This window comes from Dryobates pubescens, chromosome 2, assembly GCF_014839835.1.
Source record: "Dryobates pubescens isolate bDryPub1 chromosome 2, bDryPub1.pri, whole genome shotgun sequence".
Taxonomy (NCBI): Eukaryota; Metazoa; Chordata; class Aves; order Piciformes; family Picidae; genus Dryobates; species Dryobates pubescens.
In genome coordinates this window covers 24957023-24972429 of record NC_071613.1, presented here as the reverse complement: position 1 = coordinate 24972429, position 15407 = coordinate 24957023, and the positions used below count along the sequence as shown (strand labels likewise).

Here is a 15407-nt window from a genome sequence, read left to right as displayed (position 1 = left end):
CATTGGGGAGGAAACAGGTACTTAAATTAATCCTTTCCAAATGAACATATGCAATAAAAATGGAATTAACACCTGTGCAGATAAAATACTTCTGCTCCCATTGCATTTCCAGTCGTTCCTAATAAGATTCCCGATAGCTCTGAAAACATGACATCACCTCTGCAATGATGCAAAAAACTGCAAGCTACAGCAGGCTTTCTTCACTTCTTCATCTTGTGGCATTGTTTCGGACGTAATTTTCCCTCCTAATAACAAGCAGGATTCAGGAACCTTCTGACCTGCAGGAGCCTGGAACATGTTTTCAAAGGGGCAAAAGTAGTAACTAATACCCTTTTTTCAAGACAGGATGTTCAGCGCAGCCTCAGTGGAAACAAGAAGGAGCAAATGCAGAGAGAAGTGGATTAGAAAATGTGTGTGACACACCAGGGAGGGAAAGTGAGCTGTGAAGAGCTGGTAATAGAGTGACAGCAGTTCACATCTAACCAAACAAGTTATTTTAATAGCTCTGCAACCTGAGCATTCATAGGAATATAATTTTGTCCTGGGTAATATTGACATCTGAACAACAACGCAACAATGGAAGTTCTATACAGTTTTGACTTCAGGTCCCTAAACATTTTGTATCTAAAACAAGGCATATCCTAGCTTTCTCTGCTATTTTGTTTTTATTTGGTAGGAATGTCACTCAGTCCCAAGGCCTTTTTTATCCTTTTCTTCACCTTCTTGAAGACAAGTTTATGCTAAGAACCATCCTCCGGACTTTTTCTTCGTTCTTTAAAATATTAGCTTTGACAGCACAGATCTTGTCTTGCTGGTCTTTAATCAACTGTTCCAGTTCAGCCAGATCAGCTTTCAAGGGTTCTACAGCACTGTCCGTGATGCTGAAAGAGAGACATAATGTTATTGGAAACATTAGGCTGCTTTGGGTTACTTAAGCTTCCAAGAAAGTATATTCAATACCTGCAAAGTATTTAAGTTGCACCCACCCTTCCTGAAAGAAAGTTTAGAATAAGAGGCACAAAGGTAAAGCTAACAACATGGACAGAGAAGAATATTGTTCAAGAGAGATCACCCACAATTCAACACTTCAGCAGTCACTTCTTAGCTAATCTGGTTTTGCTGCTAAAATGATGCTAAAAATGCCTTGCAGTTATTTCACCCTGCACTATGCATATGTCAAGCACTTCTTTTATGTTACCAGCCAAAAGCTGCAACCACCTGACCCAGGGATGAAGCAGCACTGGACTCTGGGGGATATAAACCAACAAGGACCAGAGAAGCTGTGGATACCTCATCTTTGGAAGTGTTCAAGGCCTCACTGGGTGGGGCTTTGAGCAAACTGGTCTGGTGGAAGAGGTGTCCTCGCCCATGGCAGGGAGCTTGGCACTAGATGATCTTTAAGGTCCTTTCCAATCCAAACCATTCTGATTCTAAGGATGCACCTCTTACAGGGACTCCTGGGTCCTTCCATGACACACTTGGTAACAGTCCACACATCTGGGCATCACCACAGGAGTTTAAATGAGATGCATGTGGCAGAGAGGGACAAGTACAACTGCTGTGGTGGCTGCTGACCTGCTTCTATCTGTCTGCTACGACACATCAGCAAGCTAGTAGCAAGACACCAGCAGCTGCCAGTTGCACTGAGCTACAGCAGATAGATGTCTGAGAAGAGGCAAAGGAATACGAAAGCTGCAGACAAGGGCAGGCAATCTAACATTAACTAGAAATGTAATAAACCTTTGATAATAAACCACAAGTGCACTGATGCAGCTGAAGTGAAGGGGGCTGCTGGCTCTAAAACAAATGTGCCCCCTTCCATAACGCTTTGCTGATCTTCAGGAGGGCTGAAGCCAGGGAAATGACAGACTGAACTAGCCTGCTGTCACTCTGAATCATCCCATCACTCTGAGGATGTATTAGCACAAGTCTGCATCTCAAAATCATTTTGCTTTCCCCTCCTTTCTGCCACATTAGCATAAATCACAAAAAGCATTGCTAGAAATTGCACTAGTATTTCCCCAATGGGATCCTTCAACTGTCTTTCACAGAGGCAAAGAAAACCAAGACATGCACCCAAATTGCAGTACATATGGGAAGAATTGTCTTCTTCATGTCTAATACACTTTAATTCTTTCCTAAATGATTGGACATGCCTTAGCACTACACTGATCTGATTAGGATCTCATATGGAACCTTGTGAAGTGCTGGGATACGCTGCAGCAGTGTCAGCTTGTGGAAGAGTGGTGCTGCTGAAGGGATGTGAGCCTGCCTGCAGTCTCACAAGAAACAGATGGGCACTGGAAAGCTTGGTTTGACAAAAGTCAGCAAACAAATTCAGCTGGGCAGTTCCTCCTTCCCACTCCCCCTCTCCCCCTGCACCACCGTCAAAGACACGGTCTTGCCTTCAGTAGCCTTTGCCTGGGAACCAGGGGGCCATAGGAGTCCAACAAAGCATGTACAGTTCCCGTGCCAGGAAACCAGCTGAAGAACAAATGACTCGTTTGGCAAGGCCAGGGCGGATTCACTGAGTAAGCACACGCCTGGAGAAAGGTCTGAGACTTGCCCCCTGTCACTAGGTGTGGTGCAAAGACGTGAGTCAATGCCTCAGTTTCTCCAACCACAAAATAAAGCCAAGTATCCTTTCCTTTCTTTTTGCAGGAGTGGTGCATTCTAAGGCCAAACAGAGTGTTAAGGCCTGTCAAAGTTTTGGGATAGAAGGTGCTATGTAAGCGCAAGGAATTAACATCATTACACTTTATATGTGAACCAAAGCCCTAATTCCCACCCCAGCCACTGGACTAAGCCAGCAGCTGCAAATTTCCAACATTTAACACATTTCTACCTACCAAGATAGGATTTAGCTAAGAATACCACTCATACTTGCTTCTGTATGAATGAAGCACATGGATTCAGGGAGCAGCACATTTATCTAGGTTGATTAACAACCCAAGATCAATATCAAGCTTGTGTTTATGATCAGAGGACACAACTGAAAGGGATGCTCACTTTCCAAGAAAGAAAAAGACACATTGGTGAGACAAAGCCAAAGTAACTGTTTCTAGGCTTGACCTCTTTGATTTTATTATGTATGTATGTACCTTCACTCTCCTGGTTTTCCTAAACTGGTTTTTTTAAACCTTGCACAGGCAACAAATGTTATTAAACCCACTGCACAACATGCTGAATTCAATGGCATGGAGATCAGGAATCCACTCCTAGTCCTGATACAAAATCTGCTTTGTTTACAAAGCTCTTCACCCCTTGCTCCTGACATATCGAGCCCTCTCATATCACACAAACATTTGCACCTCTGCTGTCATGTACAACATGTGAAATGGAGCTGAAGAGACCTCAAGACTTTAACAATTCAGGCTGCAAAAAAACATCCCCAAAACACAAAAGTGACTGAGGACAAATTGGCTTTGAATAATGAGTAAAACTCACCCCTCTTCTAAAACCAGAAACGTGTCTCAAAAGATAAATCAAGCTTTCCCTGCCCACACTCACCTTTGCTCTTTCTGGAGTGCTTCAGCATGCTGCCTGTTCTCATGCCGCCACATTTGCAACTCGTTCTTCATGGCATCCATGTCTTCTTGAATGTAGTCCATGATCCTGCCGAGAGTAAGGGCACTCTGGCACAGAGTCTGGATAGAGACCTGAAACTTCTCAATTTCTTTGGCTACTAAGTCTCTCTCTTTCTTCTTGGCTGCTTCTGATACAAAGGGCTTCTCCTAATAGAAAGAATGAATGAAAAGCATCAAAATTAGGGAAACCAGTTGTGGCACATGAGGTACTGAATGAAGAATATTTTGGAGACTGCTAACTGTGAAGTATCTGGAGAAATGTTTACAACAGTCTGCAATGAAAGAGAAGAAGATAAAGCAACCTTCTAGAAAGAGATAAGCAGAAAGCATTTTGTATCCAAGTCACCACTGCTACACAGGACTCAACAGCATCAGCAATATGAAATCACTTTTTGGATGACATGTGCACAAATATTTGATCCCAGAAATGACCTCACAGGTATTCTCATTTTCAACCTGATCTTTCCCAAAGAAGCAGGGGCAGGGTGGGGGAAACTCCTTCACACTCAGTCATTGTTTACTTCAACCTGTTCCTGCATCTTGAAAGGGAAATTTCTGTGGCTTAATGTGGCATCACCAAGCAGAAGATCTTGACAGACTCATATACTCAATGACACTTTTGTTATCAATCTGCTGCTGCCACTGTCTGCCAATGCATTCACTGTGAAAAAACACACAATCATCCATCCACCCATCCTCCTCCTGGGCACTCTACAGGACAAGGCTGGACTGTGACTGTGTCACTTCAGAGCCCTGCACCAGGATTTGGCAGACTGGCATTTACTCAATACTGCTATAAGTCACAGTGCACAGCAACACTGCAAAAACTGTTCTCCTGGAGGAAGATGATGAAGAAATCTGAAAGGCAACGATTTGGAGAAGCAGAAGCACTCTTACTCGTCATGTTATAGGCATAAATGCTCATTGGACCTGCTGGCCACAGGGTTTTGCTGCAGATATTGACGAGCACAGTCTCCTTCTAGCTCTCTAAATTGGTTCCTTCAAGATGCTTCTCTCCTTCCACTGTCTGTGCCTGGATTTCCAGGTCCTATTGCTGGTCCTAATAATTGCACAGCTAAACCAGACGGTGGTTATACTACACCTTGTACTTCTGTTAACAGTGGTTGTAAAATCATGCAGGCTGCAGATGTGGCCTCAATAAACTCTACTACTCAAAAACTATTTGGTCTTGTGCACAATTCCCTCATGTGCAGGCAGCAGAGTCTCTGTGGTCAGTCTCCTGGAGCCTCTTCTAGCTTACTGCAAGTTGAATGCAGCAAAAGCGTTCATTGAAGTGACAAAGCCACAAAGAGCAAAAGGATGCCATAAAAAGAGCAAAGTGACACCACATTACTAACAGACTGTAACAACCTTATTCCAGGAAAGCCTTCCCTGAAAACAACTAACATCAAAGAAAAGCCTGCTGTTTTTTTTTTATCCCCCAACAAGAAAAACAATCCAGCTTTTCTTTCTTTCCAAGAGCCCTACAGGTTGAATTCCCAAATTGTGTTGTTTTTTTTTAAGATACACAAAGCTTTAAGTAAAGTTTATTTAAAGTAATTTTGGTCATTTAATATATGCTGGAAAACTAGAGAGGTCTTTCTCTACCATCCCAACCACAGGATCAACCAGTTCCTAAGCACAGTTCCTAGTGGGTATATAAACACAGGGGTGGCAGTGTGCTTCTCTCTCGTGCTGGGACACCACATCTACCACACTGTCCCCTCCTGCCCTCCTACCCAATTGGCCTGTCTTCCTGTGCGAGCTGTGGGCTGTTTGTTCAGCTGCATTTGCAGGCTGTAGGGACTACTGCCAAACACATTTCAGCAGCCCTTGGCTTACTGATGAACTCAGATATATATATTTTAGAAAAATACTTCTAAAGATTTGAAGGCTGAGATTTACTTGCGTCTGACGCTCGTGTTATACCACACACGCAGCGCAGGCACGCTGTGGGACTTCCGAGTTTACCGCGACTTTATAACGTTGAAGTTGTTTAATTAGGAACTGGGGCAGAAGTGACAAATGCTGCTGAACTTACAACCCTTGCTTCCTAAGTCAATTCATGAGTGCTGGCTAAACTGTTAAAAATAACACTCATCTTAATTCCTTTGCACTCTACCCATACCTCTCTCTCAGAAGCAGGTGTTTCATTATACATTCATATACATGAAACACGTTATTTAGACACTTTCTGGACCCATCAATGTGCTTGCTGTCTTTTATGGTGCAAAGATGAAAGCACTGCTTCATGACACATTTCATCCCGATTGCTGATGAGCACCCCTGTTTCAAGCACAGATGCTTAGGGCTGAGCAGATGATCTCCCCTGGGTCACTTCTTTGGCCAACCTCTGAGCACAATGGTCAACACTGTTACCATCCATGTTGTTCAGTTTCTCTCCCTGTTGATCTTGTAGCTCCCCAGAGAAGACATCTTTTGCCCAGGTGCCCCAAAGGCACAGATCAGAGGACAGGGTCCTGCACACCAGCCATTTACTAGGGCTCAGCACACATCTCAGGTTGATGGCATTTCCATACACTGGAAATATTTATTTACCACACTGCCTTGCTGCAGCTAATAAAAATGCGTGAGTAGATCTGCACTCTCACAGCATTTCCAAACCTTTTGCTCTCTATTCTAACCCCTTTTCCCTTGTCCTTATGCTCCCTTGAAGCCATAGAGAAGGCTTAATCCATGACATCATATTTTCCATGTGTAATTGGGAAGTTGCCTATAAAGATTTAGTTCAGCTGCAGAGCAGAGTTGTATCAGATCAAACAGCTTCCTAGGAAGAAGTGCCATTGCCTTGTTTTTCCTTTCGTCCTAAGTGCCACAAACTCTCACCACCATCCTCACACATTATAAGAAGCCACAGTCAAGAGAGAAGGAATTTCCTTCACATGCAACTATCTCAGAATGAGAGGACCCAGCCAGTCCTTCATCTGAAGATATAGTTCATAGAGGCATAGAATTGTTTAGGTTGGAAAAGACCAAATCCAACTCTTAACCCAACACTGCCAAGTCCACCACTAAACCATGTCCCTCAGCACATCCACACGCCTTTTAAATACCTTCAGAGATGGTGACTCCACCACTTCCCTGAGTGAAAACCTGAAGAATGCCTCATTTTCATTTTCCAAATGTCAAGTTCCATGGTTTGTAATACTTGTGTGAGCTCCCTGATATCTAGACAGTCCAAGAAGCCACACTTCTCATCACCAGCAAGTATGGTAAGAAAGCAAAAAATTTAAGAAGTGAAAACCCCACAATTCAGTAAACAAGCAAACTAGAATTTTATACTTCCAAATAGAGATCCAGCTAACAATTTGAAATGTTCCACACTAAAATACACAGCTGCTTGAAAAGCTTCAGTGGAAATAAACCACTGTGGAATATTTTCTATGATTCAGGAAAACATCCTTAAAGCACATGAGTAAATATTTTAACATAATTGTAATTGCCCTTGTGGCTCCAGCATGCTCTGTGTAGTTTGATGCCTCAACACAGACATAAGAAGAACAAAATCTTATCCCATCCAAAGTAATTTCAAGTACTTATACTACTACTATAAAGCCATTAAATACTATTTGGACTTAAACAGGTACATCAGTAGGCTTGTTTAAAAAGCCCCATGTCTTTGAAACACACACTATGTGGTATCAAAGTGGTTTAAGAACACACCAAAGTTTTAAAGTGCGTATCTCTAAAGCAGAAGCACTTTAATTCCAAGCTCCCAGGAAAAAAAATCTCCCAGCACCTAACGGTGCCAAGAGCTCAGCTGGCACAGTGTTGTGCCTCCTTAAATGAGCTTAAAAATAACCATCAATTCGTTCTTGCGTTTCACTAACACTTGTAGCACCAAACTGGTGTGTGACCTTTTCTGTAGTCTACAGAAAGCTGAGCTCAGGACAGAGAATTATCATCATGAAGCATTCAATCTTTGCCAGCTATTACTGACTACAAGTAATTAAGAAGGGTGGGGAAAGCCATATTGTCTATTCTCAGTTTCATAGTTGCAGTTATGGGTTAAAAATCTACATGGGACACTCTTTTAACTGAGAATTACGGCAGACGGTTTATTACAACAGGCAATGTGGGTGGTAAGAGTCCTGAATGCCACCTTTGCTCGTTTTGCACAAACATGTAACAGGATATATTCAATTTTAAGAAAAATGCCAGAATCAGAATTGTTCCTGCCTATTTAATTAGGCCATACACCTCACTGAACTCTCCTTTCACAAAAGCCCAAGATTCAATAAATTATGCCCATATAAAAGACTGTATCACTTCTGTAGGCCCAGCACACTTCCTTTCCTTCATGTTTTTCATAAGGCAGCAAGATAAATGTTTATTTTGGATTCCTGGGAAAAAGTCTGCCTTTCCCATTACCTCAATGTGAACAAGAGCACAGCATGGACTCAGATACAGGGACCTGAGAAATTCAAAAGCAGGAATTTTCTTTTTCATCAGTAAAGGGAAAATTGTCAACATGTCTCCAGAAACCACCAGAATTTTCTTGTGTTTAATTTACCCTGGCTAAAGCAATTAGCATAAATTTTGCAGTGTGCACAGCTCCATAAAACTGGATTCTTCACAAGCCATCCATTTCTGATAGCTAAGCATTTGAAGAGCATGACATCTATTAAGCTAAAGAGGCGGCAAGATACTTTTTCTCCCACTGTTTGAAAAGTTTCTTTCTAGCAACAGGGTTTGCTTACTTTTATATAGCTTCTCCTTTCTTTCCATTTCTGTCATTAACAGTTTTTCAATATGAATCAAATTAGAACAAACATTTATCAAGCACTTAGTAGTTTCTGCAGTGCCTTTTAACTGTTGCATGGTGTCCCATTATGAAAACACACCCATGTATTCATAGTTTTATTGAGCTACACCATTTCCTCCCTACCTCCTTCTATAGGATGGGACAGAAACTTCATTTTGGACAAGTAATTTTGATACATTCAATGCAAAACCAACAAAGTGGGGGGTTTATTGTACAAAATGTATTATTTTTTTTTATCATAAAGAGTGTTTTCTTTACCTGGTTTTTACAGAGTCTGCATTTTAAGTAACTATCCACTTGGGATCACCATAAGAAACTCTTTCACAGAAACACAGGGAAAACAGTAAATGTTAAATCATTTCAAATGAACAGGATGCTTTTTCTGCTTATGCCAGGTACTGAGTTCAGTAACAGGCCAAGGAATCAGAGGAGACACAATGTTCTTTACCATTAGAACTAAGAGTCAGTCTGACCTACTTCTGTGTAGGAAAGCACCAAAATAAAATAAAAGGCTAGCTCTTTAAATATGGCTTTTTTTTTCTTTCTCTCTTTTTTTTTCCTTTGGGGGTAGTGGTGGTGATTTTACCCCAGTTCACATTTGTGACCTCTAAAAAGAGCTGGACTTTACAGACATAAACACCCTAGCTCAGCCCCCAGAGCTAGTCTGCTTTATTTCACATTTGGTCTGGGAGAAGTCATTTCACAAAACCTCACATAATTGGTGCAGTATTCAGCACACTAAGAAGAATCCTATGTCTAACCACACGCATGCCAAGAGACAACTCTAGCAGTGTTTAATGATAGAAAGTGGTATTAATTCAGCCATAATGGTATATTTGGTGCCAGTCCTGCCCAGCTTTTCTTTTAGTCTCATGCTGCTGGAACTCTGGGTCCACAACCACCTCCTCTTGACAAAGCAGCCTCTTTCCTCTTAAAAAAGAATTTGCAGTAAACCTGTTCCTTGTGTTAAACAACTGCTTTCACACCACTCTATGCCCCAGACAAATCCATTGATAAGCTTCTTGAAATATGTGAAAGTCACCTGCACTGTGTCCTCCAACACCCAGACGATGCACTGCATCCTTGCTAAGGATGGAAATCACAGCTGTCTCACTGAACTTTTATATATCCTCTCTATTTAACACATCCATCTGCTGCCTCACATTGTATTTATACTGTACCCGCAGGAGAGAACATTGTGTGTTTTTGTGTGCAAAGACCACAGCAAAGGAGCCACAATAGTAGGGATATCATGAGAGAAACAAAAATCCTGTTCCTGTGTTCACAGCTTATAACAAAATTACTTGGGGTCCACAGGTTGGTTTTTTTTCTGAGAGTTGGTAACAAGGACAATCAAGTATGTACTCCTTTAATTTAAGCTCCTATGGTGGGTGTCCATAACCAGACTGTGAAGTACAGTTCTGATTTCTGAGAAACTGTATGCTTGCACCAAAAATGGCTCACTGCAGCTTTATTCAGGTTGCTGCATTAATGTCAGTCACATCATCATGAACAGAGCTGTCACACAAGGATGAAAACCCTTCTGCAGGTAACTCCGATTAAATTTTACCATCAGCATTTCTTATGACACGCTAAACTGGCAGGATACTGAGAAGCTGTGAGCTTCAATGGTGAGCCTCTTCAAAACACTTAAATGGTGGGACATATGCACACATCTGGCTAACATGACACGTTGCTAATTGCATTGACTGGAGGGGATACCCAACGTCGTGCGGCTGATGGATTAATGTAAAAATCAATGATCTGAGGAACTTTAAACAAACAGAATCAGCAATGATTGTATTTGTTCTAAGCTTACAAGTACATACTTAATTTATCACATTTGTAATTAAAGTTAATATTGTCCAGGTGCTAAGCCATTTAATATCATTTGTTCCTCACAGAAACCTCAAAGCTGCTTCTTCTCCGAAGCTCATGAACTGTATTTGCTAGGGCAAAGATGGGAATTCTGTGATCCCACTTGCCTAAAACTAATAACCTGCCTACATTTTCCACACATCAAATAAATGAAGTGGAATACAAAATGTAACATCTGTCTCTTTCTCTGTTTAACATTAGAGGGTTAGATTCTAAACAAATACATTTAGGAAGTCTTTTTAGGAATTTGTTAGGCTGAACACAGCTAATCAAGGCAGCAAGAGTCTTGTGTATTTCCAGAATGACCTCTTTGTTTGACCTGAAAATTGTGTATATTATTTTAAGTTTCTGCACATGCAAAACCTAGATGATGAAAGTCTCAGTCTTCTCTTCTATTATTCAAACTTCTTAAAAAGCAAATGCATGTTTGGAAAATGCAGCACTTAAAATGCTTCAGAGTAATGCTTTAAATACAAATAAAAACTCCTTGGCAATCAGCAGTTAGAAGCGAAGGTGTGAAACAGCCCCAAGAGTTCACCACTGTTACATTTGGATTAAGTATTAATTCACCAATTTCATCTCACTTCTAGCTGATCAATCCACAATAAATCAGGTAGATCCACTGATTTATTTTTTTTTGAATGAATATTGGACTTAATAAAGTATTAGCCAAAAGTTCCAGCATTCAGACTACAAACATATATTTTCCTCCCTTCGTTTTCCCAACTGGCAGAAGAACAAGGCTTTCAAGACTAATGAATAGAACTGGGAAAATATTTCTTTTTTTGGTATGCATCAAATAGTTCCACAAAACAAGGGCAGATGAACGCTCTTACTGACAGACACAAGGATAATCTTAATTACATTAGATGTAATTTCCCACAGCAAGCATTCCCTCAAATTGTCACTGGACTTTCAGTTACCTTACTCCACAATACAGAAGTACAATTACATTTTACTCTCCAATGCATAATGGGTTTTGGAATACAGTTGCTGATGTAGAAGATATTTCTTCTGGAGAGTTTGATGGAAAACAAATTAAATAAAGAGTTGACAGTCTGGGGGAAAATGGTGAAATCCCAGACTGATACTGCTTCCCAGCAGACTGTGGAGCTAGACCTGGCACAAAACTGACGACCATTTGAACACAGCATGCTGGCCAGGGTTCATTGACCCATTCTCACAGTCCCATCAACACAACAGGACACAGTTCCACTTGCCTGCCTAGACCACTTGGCAGAAATAAACCACTTGAAACTCTTCCTTCTCCTTAATTACTTTTGCTGCCTCTTTCCAAAGAGATTCCACAGACCAGTAACTATTCCTTCCAAAACTGCTGGTCTGCAGTCTCACAAGAATACATCTTGCCACTACCTTCCTCGTGACATTAGGAACATCCCTCAGAGATGAGATGTGCTCACGATGCTAGGGCCTGACCTGAGCATGCCAGACACTGACCTGCTGTCCTCTGCCTATCTGCTTGCTGAAATACTCCCAGAGGCAATGCAACGTTGAAAATGTAGCTTTCACTTTTACTGTCTTGTGCATCACAGTGTCTCTATCCTCTAAAATAAATTCCCAGGATTCAGGATTCTGAACTACATCTATCAAGTCCTCATTACTAACTCCAAGCATTTTTAATCACCTTTTCCAGCACCTTTTCTCCTCTCTGGATCACCACTTCAACAATATAATTTAAAAAGCAGTAGCAGCAAAGAAAGCTACAGCAGTAGCAGCCAGCTGCTTGGATATGAGATCAGATGATATTCCAGGAGCTTAGCATTGTATGCAAGTTTTCACGTGGCGGACTAGAAAGTCAGCACGTTTTTTTTTCCAGAACTAGTTGCCTATTATCAGCACTGCTAACACAGATCAGTGATTCAAAAGGTGCAACAAAAGACAAACAAGGACTGAATGAATGCTTTAGAGACTGGAAATGGACAACAGGACTAAATGTTATTGCAGAAGGCCACAACTGTTCACGTATATTTTAAAAAATTCTAGAGGGATTAAAAGCAAATTTATTACATTAGTGTTGTTTAAAAAACCAAAACACCCCACCAAACCCAAATCACACACACAACAATCCCCCCATGCCCCCACAAAACAAATAAAAAAGCCCAAACCAACCAACACCCAGAAAATTTAATATCAGAGGAAGCTTCCTGAGCATGAAATCTATGCAGTTTTGTAAACCCTTTCCCATTGTCTTTTTCTGCGTTCAAAACTGATAGGACACGAGACCTAAGAGTACGGCCTGCAGCACAATTTTGCACTGGCGGCAGACTATATTCAAGGAATTACTACTAAAACTTAGTTTCAAGACTGACAATGCCACAGCACCATCTAGCAATAGAGCCGGGAATAGCGCCGCTGCTTGTTCTCACAAGTGCCAGCTCAACCTGCACCCCAGGAGTGATCTTTAGAGCTAGTTACTGAATAAACAGAGCAGCATCAACTTATACTCCTTTTTTTCTTCAAACAGCCCTACTATTCTAGAAGGAAGTTTTTCACAGCAGACACATCAATGGAGATAACCAACAGTGTTTCAATGATGTCACATACACAAGCTGCACATTCAATAAATGGTATGTAACTCAGCAAATTGGATAAAGCTTTAACTAGTCATAATGGGAAATGAGCAGGAAACTGAAGGGGCTTTCCTCCTTTAAGGACGATTCATTTTCAGTCTCTGAAACATTCATTTAGTCCTTGCCTGTCTTTTGTTGCACCTTTTGAAGCACTGATCTGTGTTAGCAGTGCTGATAATAAACATTAAGAGTTCATGAAAAGCATTTGCCTTACCAAAACGTTACATGCCTGTCTCCATTTTTATACCAGCACTCTGCAATGCATTCCTCAGTGCCTCCTCGCCAGCACCTCAAACTAGCTTAGTCATTTAGAAATTTCCAAAGGGCCACTGGATCAGAAAAGTTCATCTAAACTCTCTGCCTTTCATAACTTCTTGTAAACATGAGCTTTACAAGGCTGAAAAAGCAAGAGCTCTCCAGCTGTAACAGGAAGGCACTGAAACCTTTTGGTTTGTGATTGCTGCTAGACCCTTTCTAGATTTTTTTTACAAGTGAGCAAAACAACAAAAACAAACAAACAGAACACCAAATAAAACAAACAAAAGAATTCCCAAGACCAACCAAACAAAACCACAGCAAAAGCAAAACCTGCTTTACAAATCAAATCACTTCATAGATCCAGACTGTAAGACTAGACTATGCCAGGATGTTAGTAGGGAAATGTTCAATGAACTGAAGATACTTTCTATTGTGAACTGCACCAGAGATCCCACTGATGTTAAGGCAGTGATAACTGCTGGACAGTAAGATACTGTCCTTCAAATGCCCAGAGGACAAGGAATACTTAAACTATAATGGTATAGCTGTACGAAGGTACAGTGTGCCCTGCTACATTTAGGGCAAGGCTGAAATCAGCAGACTTTTTTCTCAAAAGCAAAAAATTAGGCTAAAGAAGGCTCCCTAAAAAAATTGTACTGAAATACTGAAAAAAAATCCTAAATAACAAAAAATAAAGGTGAGAAAGAGAGCACTACACAGAGAAGGGAACAGTACCTGACAGAATAATGGAGAAAAAAAGCACTTCAAGGAGGAAAGATTGATTCATAAATGGAAAAACCACTTAAGGCAGAAGAAAAGGTCATGATTATAGCATTTAATATTCATGGTTCTTTGAAGGTCATTACCATCTTACCCTGTCTGTCGTCTTTGATGGTTTCTGTGATGCCTCATAATCTTTCTTTGTTTCTAGGATTCTTTTTACAAGCCCACCTGTTGAAAAATCAGTATATTTCTCAGCAGTGGCTGGCACTACAACATTGTTTTAGCCATTCAGACAATAAAATCAAACCCAACTGCTTAACTCTTTTTAATAGAATTTCCTTTTAATAGAATTTCCCATGTTACCAGGGAACCATGCTGGAATGTGTCCAGAGAAGGGCAACAAAGCTGGGGAGGGGTTTGGAGCACAAGCCCTATGAGGAGAGGCTGAGGGAGCTGGGGTTGCTTAGCCTGGAGAAGAGGAGGCTCAGGGGAGACCTTATTGCCATCTACAACTACCTGAAGGGAGGTTGTAGCCAGGTGGGGGTTGGTCTCTTCTCCCAGGCAACCACCAACAGGAGGACACAGTCTCAAGCTGCACCAGGGGAAGTTTAGGCTGGAATTTAGGAAGAAGTTCTTCACAGAAAGAGTGATTGGCCATTGGAATGGGCTGCCCCAGGGAGGTGGTGGTGTCACCATCACTGGAGGTGTTTAAGAGGAGACTGGATCAGGCACTTGGTGCCATGTTTCAGCTGATAAGATGGTGTTGGGTGATAGATTGGACTTGGTGATCTCACAGGTCTTTTTCAACCTGGTTAATTCTATTCTATTCTATTCAATGCTATAGAATGCCAGGTTGGAAAGGACCCTAAGGATCATCTGATCCAACCTTTCTAGGTGACAGTGTAGATTAAATGAGATGGCCTAGCACCATGTCAAGCTGAGTCTTAAAACTGACCAATGTAGGACAATCCACCACTTCCCTTGGGAGAAAAAGTTACTGTTCTAGTATTTATATTCTAAAATATTCCCACATTTTAATTACTGACTGTAGTAGCACAGGGTTGTTGTTCGATCACCACAGGGTCACTACAAGCACGGCTTCCAAGCCAAGATGTTTCCAAGCAAAGACCTTTATGATGTTACACAGCAAGGTATATACTCTTTTTGAAAGCAGGGGTGTCATATCTTAATTGGCTATTTTCTACTGGCATGTGTGTAAGCAAAGCATACAATAGGTTGAAATTAGCAAAACAAGCTCTTCAACAGACCCAACCAAATTCTGCCTACTCTTTCTTTTCAGTTACGAGATGTTTACATTCTTTTCTAAGTCAAAGACTAAACATAGCTTTCTCTAATTTGAGCAAAGGCAAATCTTCCCCTACAACTGACATACAAGGTATTTATTATTTGATCTACTTTCTCCTCTAAATCAGAATGTATAATCAGTATCATTTACTGAGCAACTCAGTACAAAAGCAGGTCCTTGAGCTGTAGTAACACAAAAGCTTTTCCTTTGCACCCCTCTTTTGGAAGAATGCAAGTACTGTATGGTAGGTATATAGCTAGATATTCCTTTGTGAGGAT

The 15407-nt window shown here is 41.1% G+C and overlaps 1 protein-coding gene across 1 annotated transcript in view; it reads right to left on the bottom strand.

Moving 5' to 3' along the window:
• Positions 1-479: 479 nt before the first annotated feature.
• TRAF3IP1 (TRAF3 interacting protein 1) overlaps positions 480-15407 on the bottom strand; it is a 43712-nt gene continuing 28784 nt past the window's right edge. The window contains exons 13-15 of the mRNA XM_009900454.2: positions 13975-14051; positions 3511-3734; positions 480-881 (exon numbers count right to left, since the gene is read on the bottom strand). Coding sequence (XP_009898756.2) covers positions 716-881; positions 3511-3734; positions 13975-14051 — 467 coding nt within the window. The 3' untranslated portion in view covers positions 480-715. The remainder of the gene's footprint in view (positions 882-3510; positions 3735-13974; positions 14052-15407) is intronic.